Raw genomic sequence first — 16,538 nt, forward strand, 5'->3', positions numbered from 1 at the left:
CATCGTTTTGAAGTGTCCTTGAGCAAATGAGTAAATCTTTAGCTGCCCCGGCCGAGCTGCTCTGTGGCTGACCCTCTACCTTGACCACTCCACAGGGGGGTGGAAAGCAAACAGATTGACTTCTTATATCATACGACAATGCAGTTTAATCTTGAATAGATGTGAAAAGTGGAAAAATACTGTTAGTTCATTTGTAGCCTTCAAAGAAAAAAAACCTTACCAGAAATTATGCTTTATGCAGCAGTTGTAATGCTAGGGGGGTCTGCTCAAATTACTGCCTTCCACTTTCCAAGGCTGTGGACAGCCGGTCTTCAAATTTAGGCTGCTAAGCAGGAGAGTCAAATTGGAATTCCGATTCTATTAAGAAGTCATGCCCAGCAGCAAATAATGCCAAATGGGCCCAGTGCAATGGGAACGAACACCATTATAGAGCAGAAATATTAAAGCACTGCTGATCTATTTGCTGAAGATAAACTTAGCATATGTCTCCCAGTGCTGTCTGGCCAGGGCCTGCAACAACGAAGACGTCTCGTTTGGAACTTGATTAAAAAGACACGTTAAGATCAAAGTGGAGCGGCTCTCCATCTCCGCAGATGTGATGAAATCTTTTACCGCGAGGAAGAATAATACATTTCTTTGATAATAGCTGTGCAACATGAAACAATGCATAGTCTGTTTCAGCAGTTTTATAATTAACAAGAGTCTGCGATGGAAATGTGGCCAGTTGTTGTATTAAGTATGGGTACTAGGCACTATCTGGGTATGTTGTTGGTGCCATTGTGTTCACTGTATTTTCAAGGGAGACACAGCAAAGCCATCATATTACCACCTGCAAGGAGATGTCCAAGCATCCCAATGCTATGTCTATTATGTTCCCTATATGCAGCTCTTCTGTCTGTCAATTTCTCATTTAAAGCTGTTTGCCTCCTGACAGTTCATCAGGGTCTCATCTCCGGGCCAGGGGTGAGCCATCATCAGACCACATCAGGCATGGAGAGGCAATCACAGCTGGGCCTTTTTTAGTCATGGTGTGCTCTCCCAATGACAAGCCCACTGGCTGTGTGTTGGTTCTGGGTGCGTTTGTCTTCCCACCTCCGCCGTGGAACTTCTCCAAGTGCACAGATAGAGTCGGGGTGGAGACAGGCGGCGAGTCAGACACATCGTGGTTGTTCATCTGTAACGGTAACCAAGCAGTGTATCACACCAGCCCAGTAGACTATCAGCATGCGCCATGCTGAGAGATATACCTGAGGACTGTCATACTGTCTGCAAAGCAGCCTGACACCAGGACCCACAGATGGCTCATTCTGAGTATCACAGACTGCTCTATCATTGCCTTTGTCAGAGAGATACACTACAGCTACAGTTTATTGCCCTGCAGATCTGGTCAATCATGTAGAGAGCTGAAAATATACAAAGGATGGCTATCAATGGCCTCTGGATGTGTGGGATGCAGGGAATGATTTACACCGTGACATACAATATTTCTGCATGTATTTCCCTCCCAAGTGTGTTTGCTACTTCCAGTTATCTGTAATCACATTGAAAGCCATTCCATTTATATGTATAACCTGTGGAGAGATTTGAAAGAAATACCTTAATATAGTTGTTAGGAAGAACTGAAAAGGTTTGGGGCACTTATTTTAATGTTGAACCGCTAATTCCAGTTGACCTGACAATGTGTTTGCCTGATATCGGCACTTTATACGTTACCATGAACAAAGATATAAGCGGATATAGGGAAATTGTTGCTCAGTGGTTAGTGCGCTGATTTTCGGATCACAGGGGCACTGGTTCGAATCCCGCTGCAGTCAACATTCCATTCAACCCCAAAATTGTTCCTGTGGGGATTGCCCACAGTATTGAATGCATGTAAGTCGCTTTGGATAAAAGCGTCTAACAAGTGACAAGTGACATGTAATTAATAAGCCCGCTGCCATCTGAACCTCCAGGCCTGAAAGGTTTGATTATAAAAAAGTGAAGTTGTAAATGTCTTAAATGTTGTTTGAGTGAAAATGTGGATGGTGTCAGTAGCTGTTTTTAATGCAGTAAAGCAGTATTAATTAGAAATGTATAAAATAACCTTCTTAAAAAAAAACTGGAGTAGTAGTCTGATTTAACAAGATTTGATGTAATGTAAATGTGATTTACCATTACGGTAAGATCTATCATTTATACTCCCTGTAACAGAAGAGTTGTAGAGCTGAGTCAAACAGGGAGGCAGTAGCTGGCGGCTACGTGTTTTTGCTGGCAGACCGATCTATCTGGGGCATCGTGGTGTAAAGGAATATTCTCTAAACTGGCTTATTCATGGCAACGGGGTATCAAAGGTTTTTTGTGAACAGCTAAAGTCAAGTAAAAATAGTTTAAGAGTAGTTTTAGCCGGGTATGGCTGAGGATTGCATTGGGTTGTCTGTGTGTCGACTGCTGTACAGGTGTGTGTTCCTTGTTCCTTACCAGGTGCCGTGAGAGGATGGACAGAGTTGAGGGAAAAACACAAAGTTGAAAAATTGCTCTGGTTGGTTGTTATATTGAAACTGAATTTAATTGATATTATCTGATACTATGATGAATAACAGACTAGCACTGTGAGGGAGAATGCTCTGACTTGCCTAGTATTTAGCTGTAGTGTTCTGGTAGCATGTTAAGACTCAACATGTGTTAAGAAACAGCTCAGTTTCAGACTGAATAAAAATGTGTCTAAAGAAATACTTGTCTCAGTATGTTTGTAACCATTGCTCATTTTATTAGTTTAAGGTCCATAAAAAATAGAATTGAAATATTCAGATGGCATGAATGCTCACTGAATTGTTGAATTGTATTGAAAATATTCTACATGAAAGATTTGTATTATAATAATTTGTATTGTGTTTCTAATTTATTATCAAAACATATAATGATGTCATTTTTAAAGCATTTTCTGTTAAAACTGTGTATTTACTGCAAAAGGATTATTTTAACCTAGAGTATTGCAGGAGCTTTTAAATGGGACCTAACGAAATCATAATTTAATTGGTCAGTAATCCAGACAGGTAACGTTGCTGTTACATCTTTTCTCAATACGTCTATTCTCATAAAAACCTGCAATGGTAATTGAGTAAACTTAGACACTAAATAATGTCATTTCCCAGCCGAGAGACACTTCCAAACAGAGTTCCACTTTCAGAAGCCACCCATTACTTGTGGAGTGACTTCTTTGTGTAGGTACCTGGGCTCCGGGTTTATTTTTACCCTCCCTACGTCCCTCCTCATTCTTTAGCAGCTTCAGGAGATGGCGTTAGTTTGGCTTCATCTCTGACAAAAGATAAATGAGCTCTGGGTCTGTGGTGATCCACTATGGCTGCCAGGGGGTTCCAAAATAGCAAACTATTTTTCATATGGGGCGAAGTGATATGGAGTGCGATGCAGCAGGCGCTAACATTTACCATATCATAGTATGCAGGAATACATGTTATTCTTTCTATTTTGTTACTTTTACTTTCAACTTTCTGTTTATATTATATTAGGGGTGAGAACTGTGGCAATTAAAATGTATGCAGTTGGTGCTGAGAGCCTGCTTACAATGTTTTTTTTACTAGGGTGTAAAAAGAAAAATCATCACTAAAGAACAAATTAAGTGATTATCTGGTTAAAAACTCAGCATTGTTTTAAAATACCCTTTAATGAATAGTTCAAACACAAAAAGTTCTTCTTTCCTCTGGTCTCAGCATTCATGTGATATTCTTTTTCTCCTACACTTGTAACAATGTGTAGTAATTAGAGTGGATTTGCAGAGCAGCGCTGTTGCTTTGATAGAATCTCAAAATTGGTCATTAATCACCTTCTCACCACGAGGCAGAAAAACAACAGTGATGTGATTTCACAGGGAAAAAAATGTCCCGTGTCAACAGGAGATCCACCAGCGCTTGCTATCAGCTGAAAGAAACTTTCCCATTTAAATGAGGAGCTACAGAGCTTCCGAGGCTCTTTGAAGAGATGTGCTTGGCACAAACAAGAGCGGCAGCCTCTCCTGTGTTTCTAACAGCCGAAACATCGCTGACACCTGATGGGTGATCAAACACAAGCCATCTCTCCCTGGATCCTCATGGGGGCTCATCTTTGTACTCCTCGCTGCAGATACACCTGCAGACCACGCTGCTGGGACACCCCTCCACTCAATATTTACCAAAGGCTCCATCACCTGACTGGATGCACTGTATTTGTAAAGGCAAATACATTTGTTGGTTTTGCAGCATTTGCACTCTCTGACGACAAACCTGTCAGTGCTTTGGATATAAAGCCACCCACAATGTTTCTAAGCCCACTATAGATTCCCCCCCCCCCCCCAATATTCTGAAGGGATGAGTTGTTGGCTAAATCACCTCGGGGTAGGAACAAGTCTTGATGCCTCATGGGAGCACAGAGGGTTTGTGGGATGAACTCTTATTAGTGTTCACAGAGAGGTCACAGTTATTCCTGTGAGTGGGACTCAAGTTTTCCTTCCTCATCCATGTCTCAGTTATTTTCCTTAATGATCCGTCCGTGGTGCGCTGCGTGCATACTCGTTAGAGCTGTATTAGCATGAGTGTTACAGGAGCAGGCGATCACACAAAGTTACACTGGCCACACAGGAGATGTGCTCTGTGAGAGCCTTTCCTTGTCACCAAGGTGAGATGATTTATGATTTATTTTCCAATAACTCCCAGCCTGCTCTGTGCACTGGGCCCTCCTGTCAACAATCAGTGGGCACGAGTATCCCCCTGCACCTTCCCTCTCACATCCACAGCAGCTTCCTCCTTCCTCTGTCAAGCCAAATTGGAAAGAGTCTTTCCACAGATACTAATACAGCTTATTTGTACACGTGTATGTCTGGTAATTGGAACAGGGGAAGTGGCGAAATTACAAACCCATGAATGACAGAGCTCCAGCGGTGTTGGATGCAGTTGGTGGCTGGCAAGCTCTGAACACCTGGGCCTCAAGGCAGATGGTGAGGGTTGAAGGGTTACATAACACCAGGCTAAGCCATATGTCTCCCAACCACACAGAACCTTTAGGAAACCCATAATACGCCTCCAAATGCAGACTGTGTGAGACCAGAGGGCAAATGTTCTGCTCCCTGATCCCAGACCAGGTGTTGAGAGCATTGCTTCGCTGTGCGTCTGTTGTGAACATTGGCAGTAAAACAGCTAATAGTTGGATGTCGGTGTATAATAAAGGTAATGATCGTGTATAAAGGACATTGCCAGGTCTAATGTCCAGAGGGCTATAGCCTTGTAAACAGTGACCGAAACAGCTTGGTTAGATATTGTCGAGGATATATCACTAACTCAAGTCTGATACTGTTATTGTGAGGATAAAGCTCACATGGAACTTAACCCGGGCAGTAGATTTTGTCCAGGCTAATTTCCGTTTCTGTAAATGCCTTTTAAACATTCAGTACTGTTTACAGAAGTAAAAAGAAAAGCTGAGAAGGTCTGTTTGAGAAAAAAAAAACCTTAAGCATTCTCCTGGCTTCTCCTCACCTTATTCTCAACTAATTATCCATGGTAGATTTCCTCATTGTGATACAAATGCTTGACAATGCAAGGCTTAAAGATACAAATACAGAGGCAAGCGTACTATATCTCACACACAAACACTTCCCAAGTGACATTTGAGACATTTTGGGACGGTTATAATGCAGACAGAGATGAAGCATCCAGAGGAGATTAGCGAGCTAAATGGGAAACAAAAGACGGTGCAGCGGGACAGGAGGATATGATTCTTCATTGTGTTAATCACAGCGGAACAGCCCTGTCGTCTTCACCAAACAATGCCATGGTGATGCTAATGGCACTGCCAACCATGACTAAAAGTGCACTCCAAATGATTGATAGCCAGAATTATATCAAGGTGACTTTCAGTCAGCTCCGTCAGATTGTTTAGTTTGATCGATAATAATAACCAACGCATTGTAACATAGACATGTCTGCCACACAGACTCATTCATCAGCTTGTAGTCATTATCGTACTCTTTAATTTTTGTTTTACATAAAGAAATATGTAATCCTTGTCTGTCAGAGGCATGCAGTTGTGTGCATTAGGTTAGAGATGGGCCGATAAGGATTTTATTACGAATTCCGAAACATATGAGTTGATTGTGGTCAATTTCCATTATCATGTATATTGCGAATATTCCCACAAAACTATTAAGGACAGTATGATTGAAAATACAACCCGATTAAAAAACACATACATATAATGTTAGAAAAAACTGACACTGTCTCTTTATGTAATTATCCCTATTCATGCAGGGGACATTATTGGGTATTACTTCATTTAAGATTTGTTTTTTCACTAAAAAGGATGAATACTAAAAACAGATGTTTCCTATCTGTCATGTGATTAACATAATGTTTCTCAACAAAATGTAACTTCAAGGAATTCCATTATGTTTTAGTGTGATTTTAAGAGTTTGAAGCAGGATAATATATTGAAATGTCATAATTTTGATAATAAAACGAGATTTCCTGTGCCTAGTGTAACCTTTTCAGCTGTAAAGCAATTTTTATTTGGTATCTGAATCTACAGTATAGTTTTTCCTCTGACAATGTGTCATGAGTATTCCCGGTTCGATGTCTAAAGAGCAACCCTGGAAGTGGTCACATCTGCTGTTAATGTGGCCGTATGAACAGGTCAGGCCAGCTGCGGAGACGAGAGCAGAGTCTCTGTCCACTTGGCGCACTGCCCCTGCCTGTGCTCACAGCGCAGTGTGCCCACAGGCAACAACAACAACAACACACAAAGAGTGCCCCATGTGCTACATCACAACTGAAAGATCAGACGTCACCGTTCACCATAGGTTCTCAGAGCAAGCTGTTAATCACAGTGAATTTAATGTGTTCCAGTCCAGAGATCACCCCGAGCATACTCTAGTTAAATCATGTGTTTCAATTCGTTTTTCATCGTCCTTCCTTTAAACATGTCCTCACATAAAAGTGTACATTATTAAACAGTAGAATTGGATGAAATGGCATATAATGGCTTTACTTTATGCTGTTATACTTTTCCCTTCATTATTTTAAAGTCACAGTGTAAATGTTGGTTCATAAAAATGATACAATGTATTGCATTTTCCAGAAAAGAGTAAGTTATAATGCAAACCTTTAATGCCTCTCATCAGCTTGTATAGAAGTTCTTGCCTAGATGCCCACTACGGAGAGTTCAGATATCAAATTCAAAAAGACAGGGCAAATCCCCAAACGTGGCAACAAATAGCCCAATGGCAGTGACTCACCTCTTTGAGAGGCTTATGCAAACCCAGGGGGAAGGTGATGGATTTTTTCCCTTACCTACAGTGAGAGGAGCAGATGCTGGAGAAAGATTCTGGATGTCACAAGAAGTAAAATATGAGCATGGAAGTGTGTGTGTGTGTGTGTGTGTGTGTGTGTGTGTGTGTGTGTGTGTGTGTGTTCATGAAGCACTAGTTCACAGAGTTTCGTAGTTTCAATAACTTCTGAAATACTTGGAGGGTAAAAATGGATGAGACGAAGAAGATTACACTACATCATGGTGTGAAGAGCTTCTCCCCAGGAAGGCCTAGATCTCTCAAGTTGCATTCAAAGGCATTGCACAGTTTTCATTGACACATTGGAGACAAACATTTAGCAACTGTACTTAGATAAAATGAACAGCATTTTATTTTAAAAAGCAGCATACAGTGTTTCCCAGTGTTTAACTCTTTGATATTTGAAATGTAAACAAATAAGTACATACATCCACCTTTTTCTTAATCAAATAATGAATATTAATTACAACAGAGACATGGTTAGCAGGGCATATCATTCTATTTTTTATTTTATTGAGTATCAAACTGGTTGTTCTCACAATCTGATCACCCTACTTGAGATGTTTTCCAATTTAAATACATTTTAAAATACTGATTTACTCATTGAGAATGCATTACAGAAATGCTTTGTCTCTTGGCGTGGAAGTTGAAGTGAGCTTGATTTACTCTCTCTGTGTTTTGTGCTCCGTTTCTGCAAAACACTTTACTCTTCTATTCATATCTAACCATTGTTCAGCTCTGTTAATGCAGGTCATTAGAGTTGTGAAGAGAAGCGGACTGTGTAGATATGATTTGATTGAGGTAGTGGAGGTAGCTCTGGCACGGTGAGTTATCGACATCCAACAGAGAGGAGCCTCTTCATTAGTGGAGTGATTACAATTGATGGGAACCTATGGAGCTCCAGCTCCCCTGAACTCCCTGGAGCATAGCTCTCATTCTGCGCTCATTTATTTGGGACTTTGTGTTGATCAATAAAAGGTGCCTGCTGCTCACTACGGGGTCTGACTGGGGAAAAGAAACCCACCTAGGAAAAGGAGAAAATACTTGTTTTGTTGTTGAAGACAAACATTACTGTGAACAATTCAGGCTTTAGAAAACCTTGGGGGAAACTACAGCTTTGGCTGTTGCCTCTGTGTAATTTTCTTTACAGGCTGTCTATTTTAGTCTTGGTGAATTTTAGACTCACTTTAAGCAACCCACGATGTTTACAAACTCCAACTTTTGTCACACTTAAAGCCAAAGAAACACACTGTTAAGAGAATGGAGACACTGTTATCCATTTATGAAGCAAGTGTAGAAAAATAAATGAAGTTTGTTTTCTTTCAGTAAGAAATTATATATTCTGTGTAATGCATTATATTTATAGGTAATAGTTGGTCAGTGAATAAAGGGGCTCTTGATTGCTCTTAATGTAAATAGCTTTTTTTTTTATCACAACTTTTAAAATACGAACGGGGTGTTTTACTCGGTCTCTGATTACATTGAATGCATATGAATCCCAGTCCTCTGATCTTAGAAAAGTACAAGTCTAGATAAATGGTTATATCTACAGTAATGAAATTCATTTACTAAACTAAATCAGTGCTGTTTAGATTACAGGAGCTTTGCACACAAAATGTAATATTGATTTAAGGCGTATTAACTAATGTTTGCTCAGCCTTTGTGAGCAGAGTGATGAAACCATAGTTGCTAAAAGGAACAGGAATGAATATTGGACCGGAGCCAGATAATGGGCAGAGATGCCCAGACTCTTTGTCTGAGTCCAGCTCCGCTCATTAGGATGGTGCTGTGCAGCTCACGGCCCGTCGCTCCCCACTGCCATGCAAGGCCTGGCCTAAACAAACACATGATCTGAATCACATGTCAGATTATTACAGGAAATAAGAGTCTCTGCAGTGTCCAGGTTTGCAACACAGAATACATGTGAGCTATGCCTTAGTTCCGGGACAGGTTGTATGTCATATATCATATCAGAGTTTACATGGTGAATAACACTAGCTTTAAATATACCTGCTGTTGTCTGCACCTTTTTTTTTTTTTTTTTACTGTTATACACATTATACAATTGAACTGGGAAATGCAGCCTCGGGTGTGTTCCAGATACATTTGCACCAGCACATACTGTATATAGGCTAATGATAAGGGAAAAGAGAAGTACCAAGGATATGTTGATTCGGAAATAATGATAATATGGGTCTAACTATATTACCTTGGCTAGTGAGTACTTTTTTTTATAAAGTTAACACAATCAATATTCCGTAGAATGTCACACCAATCTAACTGAAACATGTTGTATTGAATCTGACCTTTTTAAATATATTTACAGTATTTGTATACAGTCAGATTAGTGAGCTAAACTGGGCTAATTTACAATTCTTGACATTCATTAAAGGTCCCCTATTATACTGTTTTTCATCAATATATTATAGGTCTCAGATATATATATAAAACATGTCTCTGAAGTGTTCCAAATACCAAACAGATCATGCATTGCAGCATCCCATAAACCCCTGTTTCAGTCTTGTTTCAAAAGTGCTGATTCTCTGTCTGTTACTTTAGATGAAAATAAGGAGCCACTCCCCAGGTCCCTCTGAGAGATATTTGGTTAAAAAGAACACAATGGTGCTCTAGGAGGAGATTCAGGTGATAAGGTGGGGGGTGTTACCTTGGTTGGTGATTGGCTAATGGTTACACAAGTCAAAAAATCGTTATGACATCATAAAGTGGGCAAAATCTGATCAGCTCATTTTCAGACAGGTTTTTTTATATAAATGGATCAGGACAAAAAGTGAGCGAATTTTGCTTCCTGGAATTTTCAGAATCTCTTTACACAGAGGGTATATGTGTACGTATAAAATACATGAAACAATTTATTTTACATAATTGGTGACCCCGGCTTTTTTTCTTGCAAAACTGTGTCTCAGGGCTTCTTAACATTTAACAACCTATTCATGTTTCATACCCACTTAACGGGAAGAGACTCAGCTATCAGACAATATTAACCATTGTTAGCTAAACGAAACACAAGGGTAATACCAAGCCTCTGACTTAGCACTGAGTGAAAAAATTCTAACGCACTTAGCACAGTACTCACGGTAGAAATATTTTATTGCTTATCGGATCTGCGCAAACAAGATATCAGATTAAAACTGAGATTCCACAGATTCTAGAGGTATAAGTATCATCACTGTGCGACCAAAAATGTTACTTGTTTTGCCTCAATCTTGATACAGGGTACTTATTATATGTTATAGTTTGGATTCCTAAAGCTTTTAGTCTACTATCCCATCATTCAAGGGTGGTTTTCACTATAAGTAATGTTTTTTTTTTGGACGGACACTACCATTTAAATAGTTTTACTATGTTCAATCTGAATTTATTTTAAAATTAAAAAAATTATATTTATTCTGACTTTTCTACATCCACCTCACAGGTTCATCATTGCTTTGAGAAAAAAGATTATTAATTAACCCCTTTTAGAAGTGAAGATATAGTCATTTGTTCTGGGAATGTCATTTTCGAGCCTGAGACCTGAAAAACAGGCTCGGGGGTTAACAGATTGCATAGTATATGGCGTACATTAAATATTTGCTACTGTAATAGTACTACTGTAAAAAGTCATCAAAACACAGCATTGAAAAGTTAAAGATCAGTGGACCACCGTCATCACCAGTGAGAGTAGCTTATATTTCAGCTCCCTTTTTTCTTATTTCTTATTAAATAAGACATTCCATTTCCAGGTTTTGCTAGGAGAGAGACATGATAAAAGATGGATATGATTCGTTCAGAACAGCTTCATCAATCCTATAAGCAATATATTCCTATTTACCTGCAGCGGTATCACAGCTCAACTTAACATTACAACCTGTAATCTGCATTGAGTCAAACTGAGCTCATGAAACTCCATGCACACGTGAAAAAAAAATACAAACTTATTATGATTATTTTAGCAAATCCTTTAAGTTTCGGGAAAGGATTGCTCAGAGGGAAGCATGTGATAATTAAACTTGGCTCATAGAGCATATTACATTTAGATTTGTTGTTACTAGATATCCATCAAGTATTTTCAGCTCAGTCTGAATATTATTGAGTGTGTCTGTAACCTTTGACTTTGCTTTATTAGTTGTTGTTGCTAATGAGGGAATTGCTTGGGTACTACCCTTGTATTAGTTTTATTTATTTTTCAGAGTATGGTTTATGAGTACAACAAGGTTTAATCATTTGAACCAAAATCTTGGCCAAAGAATAACTTTTCCTTTGGTACACACGATCTTGCAGCACATAATGAAATAAACATTTGCCGCTCCATCACTAATGATATCTAAACTGTGAACAACAGATGTTAACAGAATTAAAATGACTTCTTTTGACTTTAGCCCTGTGATTTCTCTGTGTGGACATTTCACCCTCCCTCGCCCGGCGGATCCAGAGAGAAGCCGGCTTTGAGGAAAGTCTTTTTGTGTTAAAGCCTTTGAATATCTATTCTTTATGATCTCTATTCCCTCTGCTGAAGTTCAGAGTGTGCGTGAGCGGAGGAAGGGGAAGGGTGGAATCATAACACTGATGATGAGATGACACCGAACATACTTTGGAGAGCATTTTTGATTCTTTACACATTTTCCTAAACTCAGACAAATATATCCAGAAGCTATCACTGTATTCCATAAGCTGGTTCGATGAATAATGGTTGTTATGACAGGGAGCAGTGTCAATCAGACATGATAGCTTGAAGAAGTAAAATAAACATGAAACAAGGCGAATAAAAAGAGAGTTATATAAAGCTCTCCTTGATGTTCAGCATCGTACCTCTTTACCCCTAGTGTGTCTGTTCTATAATGGCACAAAGCAGGGATGGGTTGGCGCTGTCTTTTTCATCTCTCTGCCTTTTGTTAGTATGTTGAGAGAGGCAAAGAGAGAGGGAGAGTGAGGAAGGAGGAAGAAGAGGGTGCTGGGGATTGGACCCAGTCCCTGCACACCCAATTAAAGGAATCTTCTCCTCACAGACAGTCTGGCAACATGTGTTCTGACATTTGTCTTCCTGAGTGTTGTGATTTACGGTACCATGAAGCTAAAGGCTAAATTAGCAGCCGCCCAACATCACAGACCGCACAGTAATGTGGAATGGGCAAAGAAAGTCAGATAGGATCAGGCAGGCATTGTGCCGCTGTCTTGTTCTCGTCATCACAGCAGCAGTAACGGCTGGCGACCATCGGCTTCGGTGACTGACGAGTCAAAACATTTTTTGCTGTGATATGCAAATTACACTCTGTTGGATATTTTATTTGTTATGATGTTGTTCTTGTTAACAGCATGTTAATTCACACAACATTGAGAAAAAGGCAAAACACATTTGAGCTGTACGTTTTTAAATATTTTTTAAAAGTCTGCCTGCATGGCTTATGGCCTTATTATAAGACATGTACTGTATGTAACATGATCTATGTGACAACTATTTCCTTAAATTACTGTGTTATAATTCTGGACTTCTTATTATAATTATTCTTATTATGGACAGTGACTGGATTGCCAGTGTTCAGTACTGTTAGGTTAACTTTTCTGTGGCTTCTGAAATCTATATACCTTTATACATGTATAGGTCCTTGTTAAATATTTTATTCTGCATATGGGATTTTTTTCTATCCTCTGAACCTTATAAAACATAAACTCTAATCGAGGTCCTCCTTCCCCAGACACTGCTTTGATCTTTTCCTGTGGGACCCGTTCATGCCACACAGGATTCTCCCATCTGCCTTAGATCCCGGCAGCAATTACACTACTAATTACACACGTACAAAACCATGACCTTGCACTTCATTTACCTGCCTATCCTCCGCATTCAACTTCTGTGAACATGGCACACAAACAAAAACAGACACACAAACTTTCAAACAGAAATAAAAAAGAGTCCTTAAGCTACATGTGTTGCTGTGGAGTTATGGGATGTGCGCTCCAGCTGCCGGTGTAGAGGTGTGATCTCACAAGGTGAGTGGATGCTGGAGGAGAAGGCTGCCTTGCGGTCAGCAGGGAGGCAGCGGGCCTCAGGGAAAAGCTCTTAACTTCTGTCAGGCACAAATAACCACGCCATTTTTCACCTGCTGATTTTTAACTGAGAAAATCACTCTGGTCCCCAGTCATATGAACTCTACGCACACGCCATGAGTCAAATGGCTTTGACAGAAAAGAGTTCACTCTGAGCCGCAAATCTTTACTCCTTCGCCTGTCTCAAAGTTTTTTTACACAATTAAGTGTATAATAATCTTATGTTCACTATATTACAATATAAACCTTACACTTATATTAAATATTAATTGACTGCATTTGTTTCTAACTTTTATCTAGTATCACCAAGCATGAATGCGTGCAGTATGGCAACTTTGGCTGTCTTGATTTCATGCTAAAGCGTTCAGCATCAAATTGTCTGTTACCTAAGACATATCCTAATTTAGTCCGTAGGTTGCAGCTAGTACTGGCAATATTAAATTACTAGAAATGTGTAATCGTTACCAACAATAAATGTAAATCTCAATTTTCTGCTCAGGTTTTAATGTAGAAGAAAGGCAGAACAGATGATGTTGAGAGATCATCAGCAGTCTTATGTACTACATCTGCGCTAATGTGACCTGAACAAAACTTTGAAATGGAAGAATAAATAATGAATCATATTGATAAGCTCATGATGATTTTAACAAAGGAATTCCTCTTCATGCAGGCATGTGGAGTGGACACATGGGTTTACTGTGGTCTAGCTGCTGCTAGGTGGTGCTATTGGGGAGACGCTGCACACATCAGAGTGGACTGTGGATTTATCTGCGTTTGCCAAAATCAAACAAGTGTAAAGCCAACCTCGTAAGTAGCTCTCCTGCAGTTCAACCATGATATTATTTATGTGTATATAATGTACAACATACAGTACTTCCCCCTGTTTGCTGGAAAGACATAAATGACTTCAGCTGCCTCCCAGGTCTGCACTTGTGAGGCGCTGATCCTTAAAGAGAAAATATATAAGAGCGGGTGCCCCCGTGCTCGAGTATGTTGCCATACATCACATCATTTAACACTTTGAACTGTCAGAAATGTGTCACTCTGTCTCTCTCTTGATACCTTCATATGTCAGCGTGAAATCATAAATACAATCATTTCCCCAATGTTGGCTCTTTATTCTGTCAACCGTTTCAAAATGTGACTGTGCCTCTTCATTTCCAATGCATGAATAAGTGAAAGGCCATTAATATGTCTCTTTCATTACACTCTGGCACTCTGCACTGCATGAGCATGCAAAGAACTGAATGTTTGCTGGGCTCGGGGTTCTGATGTCCGATTTGTAAGGGAACAAAGATATGTCAGCATGTCCGCAGGGAAGAAAAGTCATTCCGAGGATTCATATTTTGTTCTTGCCGTTTATAGACAACTAGTGCAGTACAAGGAGAAAGGTTGAATCTGCTTCAAATAAAGAACAACATTTTTGCAGTAATCTGAGTGAATGAATGAATCTTGGTGAAAACATCAAGCTTATCTTTTCATTAAAACATAAATACATCATTAAAAATGCATAGTCTACATGTAACCTTCTACCTGATTATGAGTGGACATTTTAACAAATATGTTCCTAAAATTAACAAACGTACAAAGAGGGCTGGTGGCAAAACTGGTCAAAGCTATTTTTGTTATCCTTTGACAAACAACATTCTTTCTATTTTCTATCGCCACTCCCAAGACTAGATTAGAGAGAAAGCTCATCAGTCTCCTTGGCTGTTGTCTGATAAACTTTTTATTTGAAGGGTGTCCTATCTGGTGTCTCTGGTGTCTTCCTCCAGTGCACTCCTGATTTGAAATATAGCCTTACATAATGAGGGAGAAAAATAGAGCGGTGTTGCACCCCTGAGCTGGTGTCAGCTTAATCAATCATTTTTAAACACAGGCAGGCATGCTTACTCTACTCGCTTCACATCCGACACATCCTTCCCCTGCTCAACAATGTGACAGCAGCATAATTCATTTTAACTAAAAAATTAAACAGGCAGCATCAAAGTTGTCCTTGCATCCTTTTGGTTTATACACAGCACAGTGTGTTGGCCGGAATGTGTGTTTATGTTGTCTTTTCATGTATATTTATATTGCACCTTTATTTTGTAGGTTGTAGAGCCGATGAATGGGAGTCGGAGGCGGCGTGTTGAGTATGGAACTCCACACTTTATTTTCCATTATGTTTACAGAAGGTAATAATAACTTGCATTCATGCTACTCAAGCTAGAATGATAACAACCACCAGGTACACTCTCTATCGGTTCCGTGGTGCAACACACACTATATACCACAGTGAATTATGTCCCATAATGTTCCACCACACAAGCCCCCCCAGAATTCACCCATACACAAAGTCTGTGCGGCGGGGAGGAACGACAGGCCGACCACCACGACTCCGGAGAACGGGAGCCGGGGAGGCGACCCCTACAGGGGCGGCCGCCAGGAGAGGTGGGACCGGAAACCGCAGGCCCCAATTCGGTGACAGGGGTCAAGGCCGGGGGGCGGCCCCGTCGCGGAGGCCGTGCCAGCACCACCGGCTGGTCCAAGTCCAGGTGAGCAGCCTTCACCCGGTCCACCGAGACGTGCTCGGCCTTGCCACCCAGGTCGACCACCAAGTGCTTGCCCCCGTGTTCCAAGACCCGGAAAGGCCCGTCGTAAGGGGGCTGCTTGGGGTCTCTGTGAGCGTCGTACCGGATGAACATGTGCTCCGCCGAGTGAAGCCCCATGGGAACCCGGGACACCTGAGTGCCGTGCTGAGCAGTGGGGATCGGAGCAAAGGCCTTAGCGGCGTCTTGCAGGAAAGCTCGCTGGGCCGTCGCCGACCAGGGGGCCGATGCGTAAGGGAGGAAATCCCCTGGAACCCTCAGCGGCTGACCGTAGACCAGGGGTGTCAAACTCAAGGCCCGGGGGCCAATTCCGGCCTGCGACTTCATTTGATGTGGCCCGCAAGAGCTTGCAAAGAATCTTTGCAAGCTCTTGCGGGCCACATCAAATGAAGTCGCAGGCCGGAATTGGCCCCCGGGCCTTGAGTTTGACACCCCTGGTCTACGGTCAGCCGCTGNGCCGGCCTGATGGACGGTAATTGGGTCGACAAGCTGCCTTAGGCGATGCTGGGCCTGAGGACCGCGCCCAAGGAGGATCTGCAGTGCTCCACGGCTGAGATGGTCTACGGTCAGCCGCTGAGGGTTCCAGGGGATTTCCTCCCCAA

At 41.0% G+C, this 16,538-nt stretch overlaps 1 protein-coding gene across 1 annotated transcript; it reads right to left on the minus strand.

Moving 5' to 3' along the window:
- Nucleotides 1-946: 946 nt before the first annotated feature.
- On the minus strand, nucleotides 947-16,263 carry LOC104952225 (uncharacterized). Its single transcript, XM_010779013.1, has 2 exons — nucleotides 15,673-16,263; nucleotides 947-1,174 (listed from the first exon to the last, which is right to left on the minus strand). Exons 1-2 carry the CDS (start codon nucleotides 16,261-16,263, stop codon nucleotides 947-949), a joined length of 819 nt encoding a protein of 272 aa, XP_010777315.1.
- Nucleotides 16,264-16,538: the final 275 nt, after the last annotated feature.

Source organism: Notothenia coriiceps, unplaced genomic scaffold (genome assembly GCF_000735185.1).
Source record: "Notothenia coriiceps isolate Sejong01 unplaced genomic scaffold, NC01 NC01_scaffold00019759, whole genome shotgun sequence".
NCBI lineage: Eukaryota > Metazoa > Chordata > Actinopteri > Perciformes > Nototheniidae > Notothenia > Notothenia coriiceps.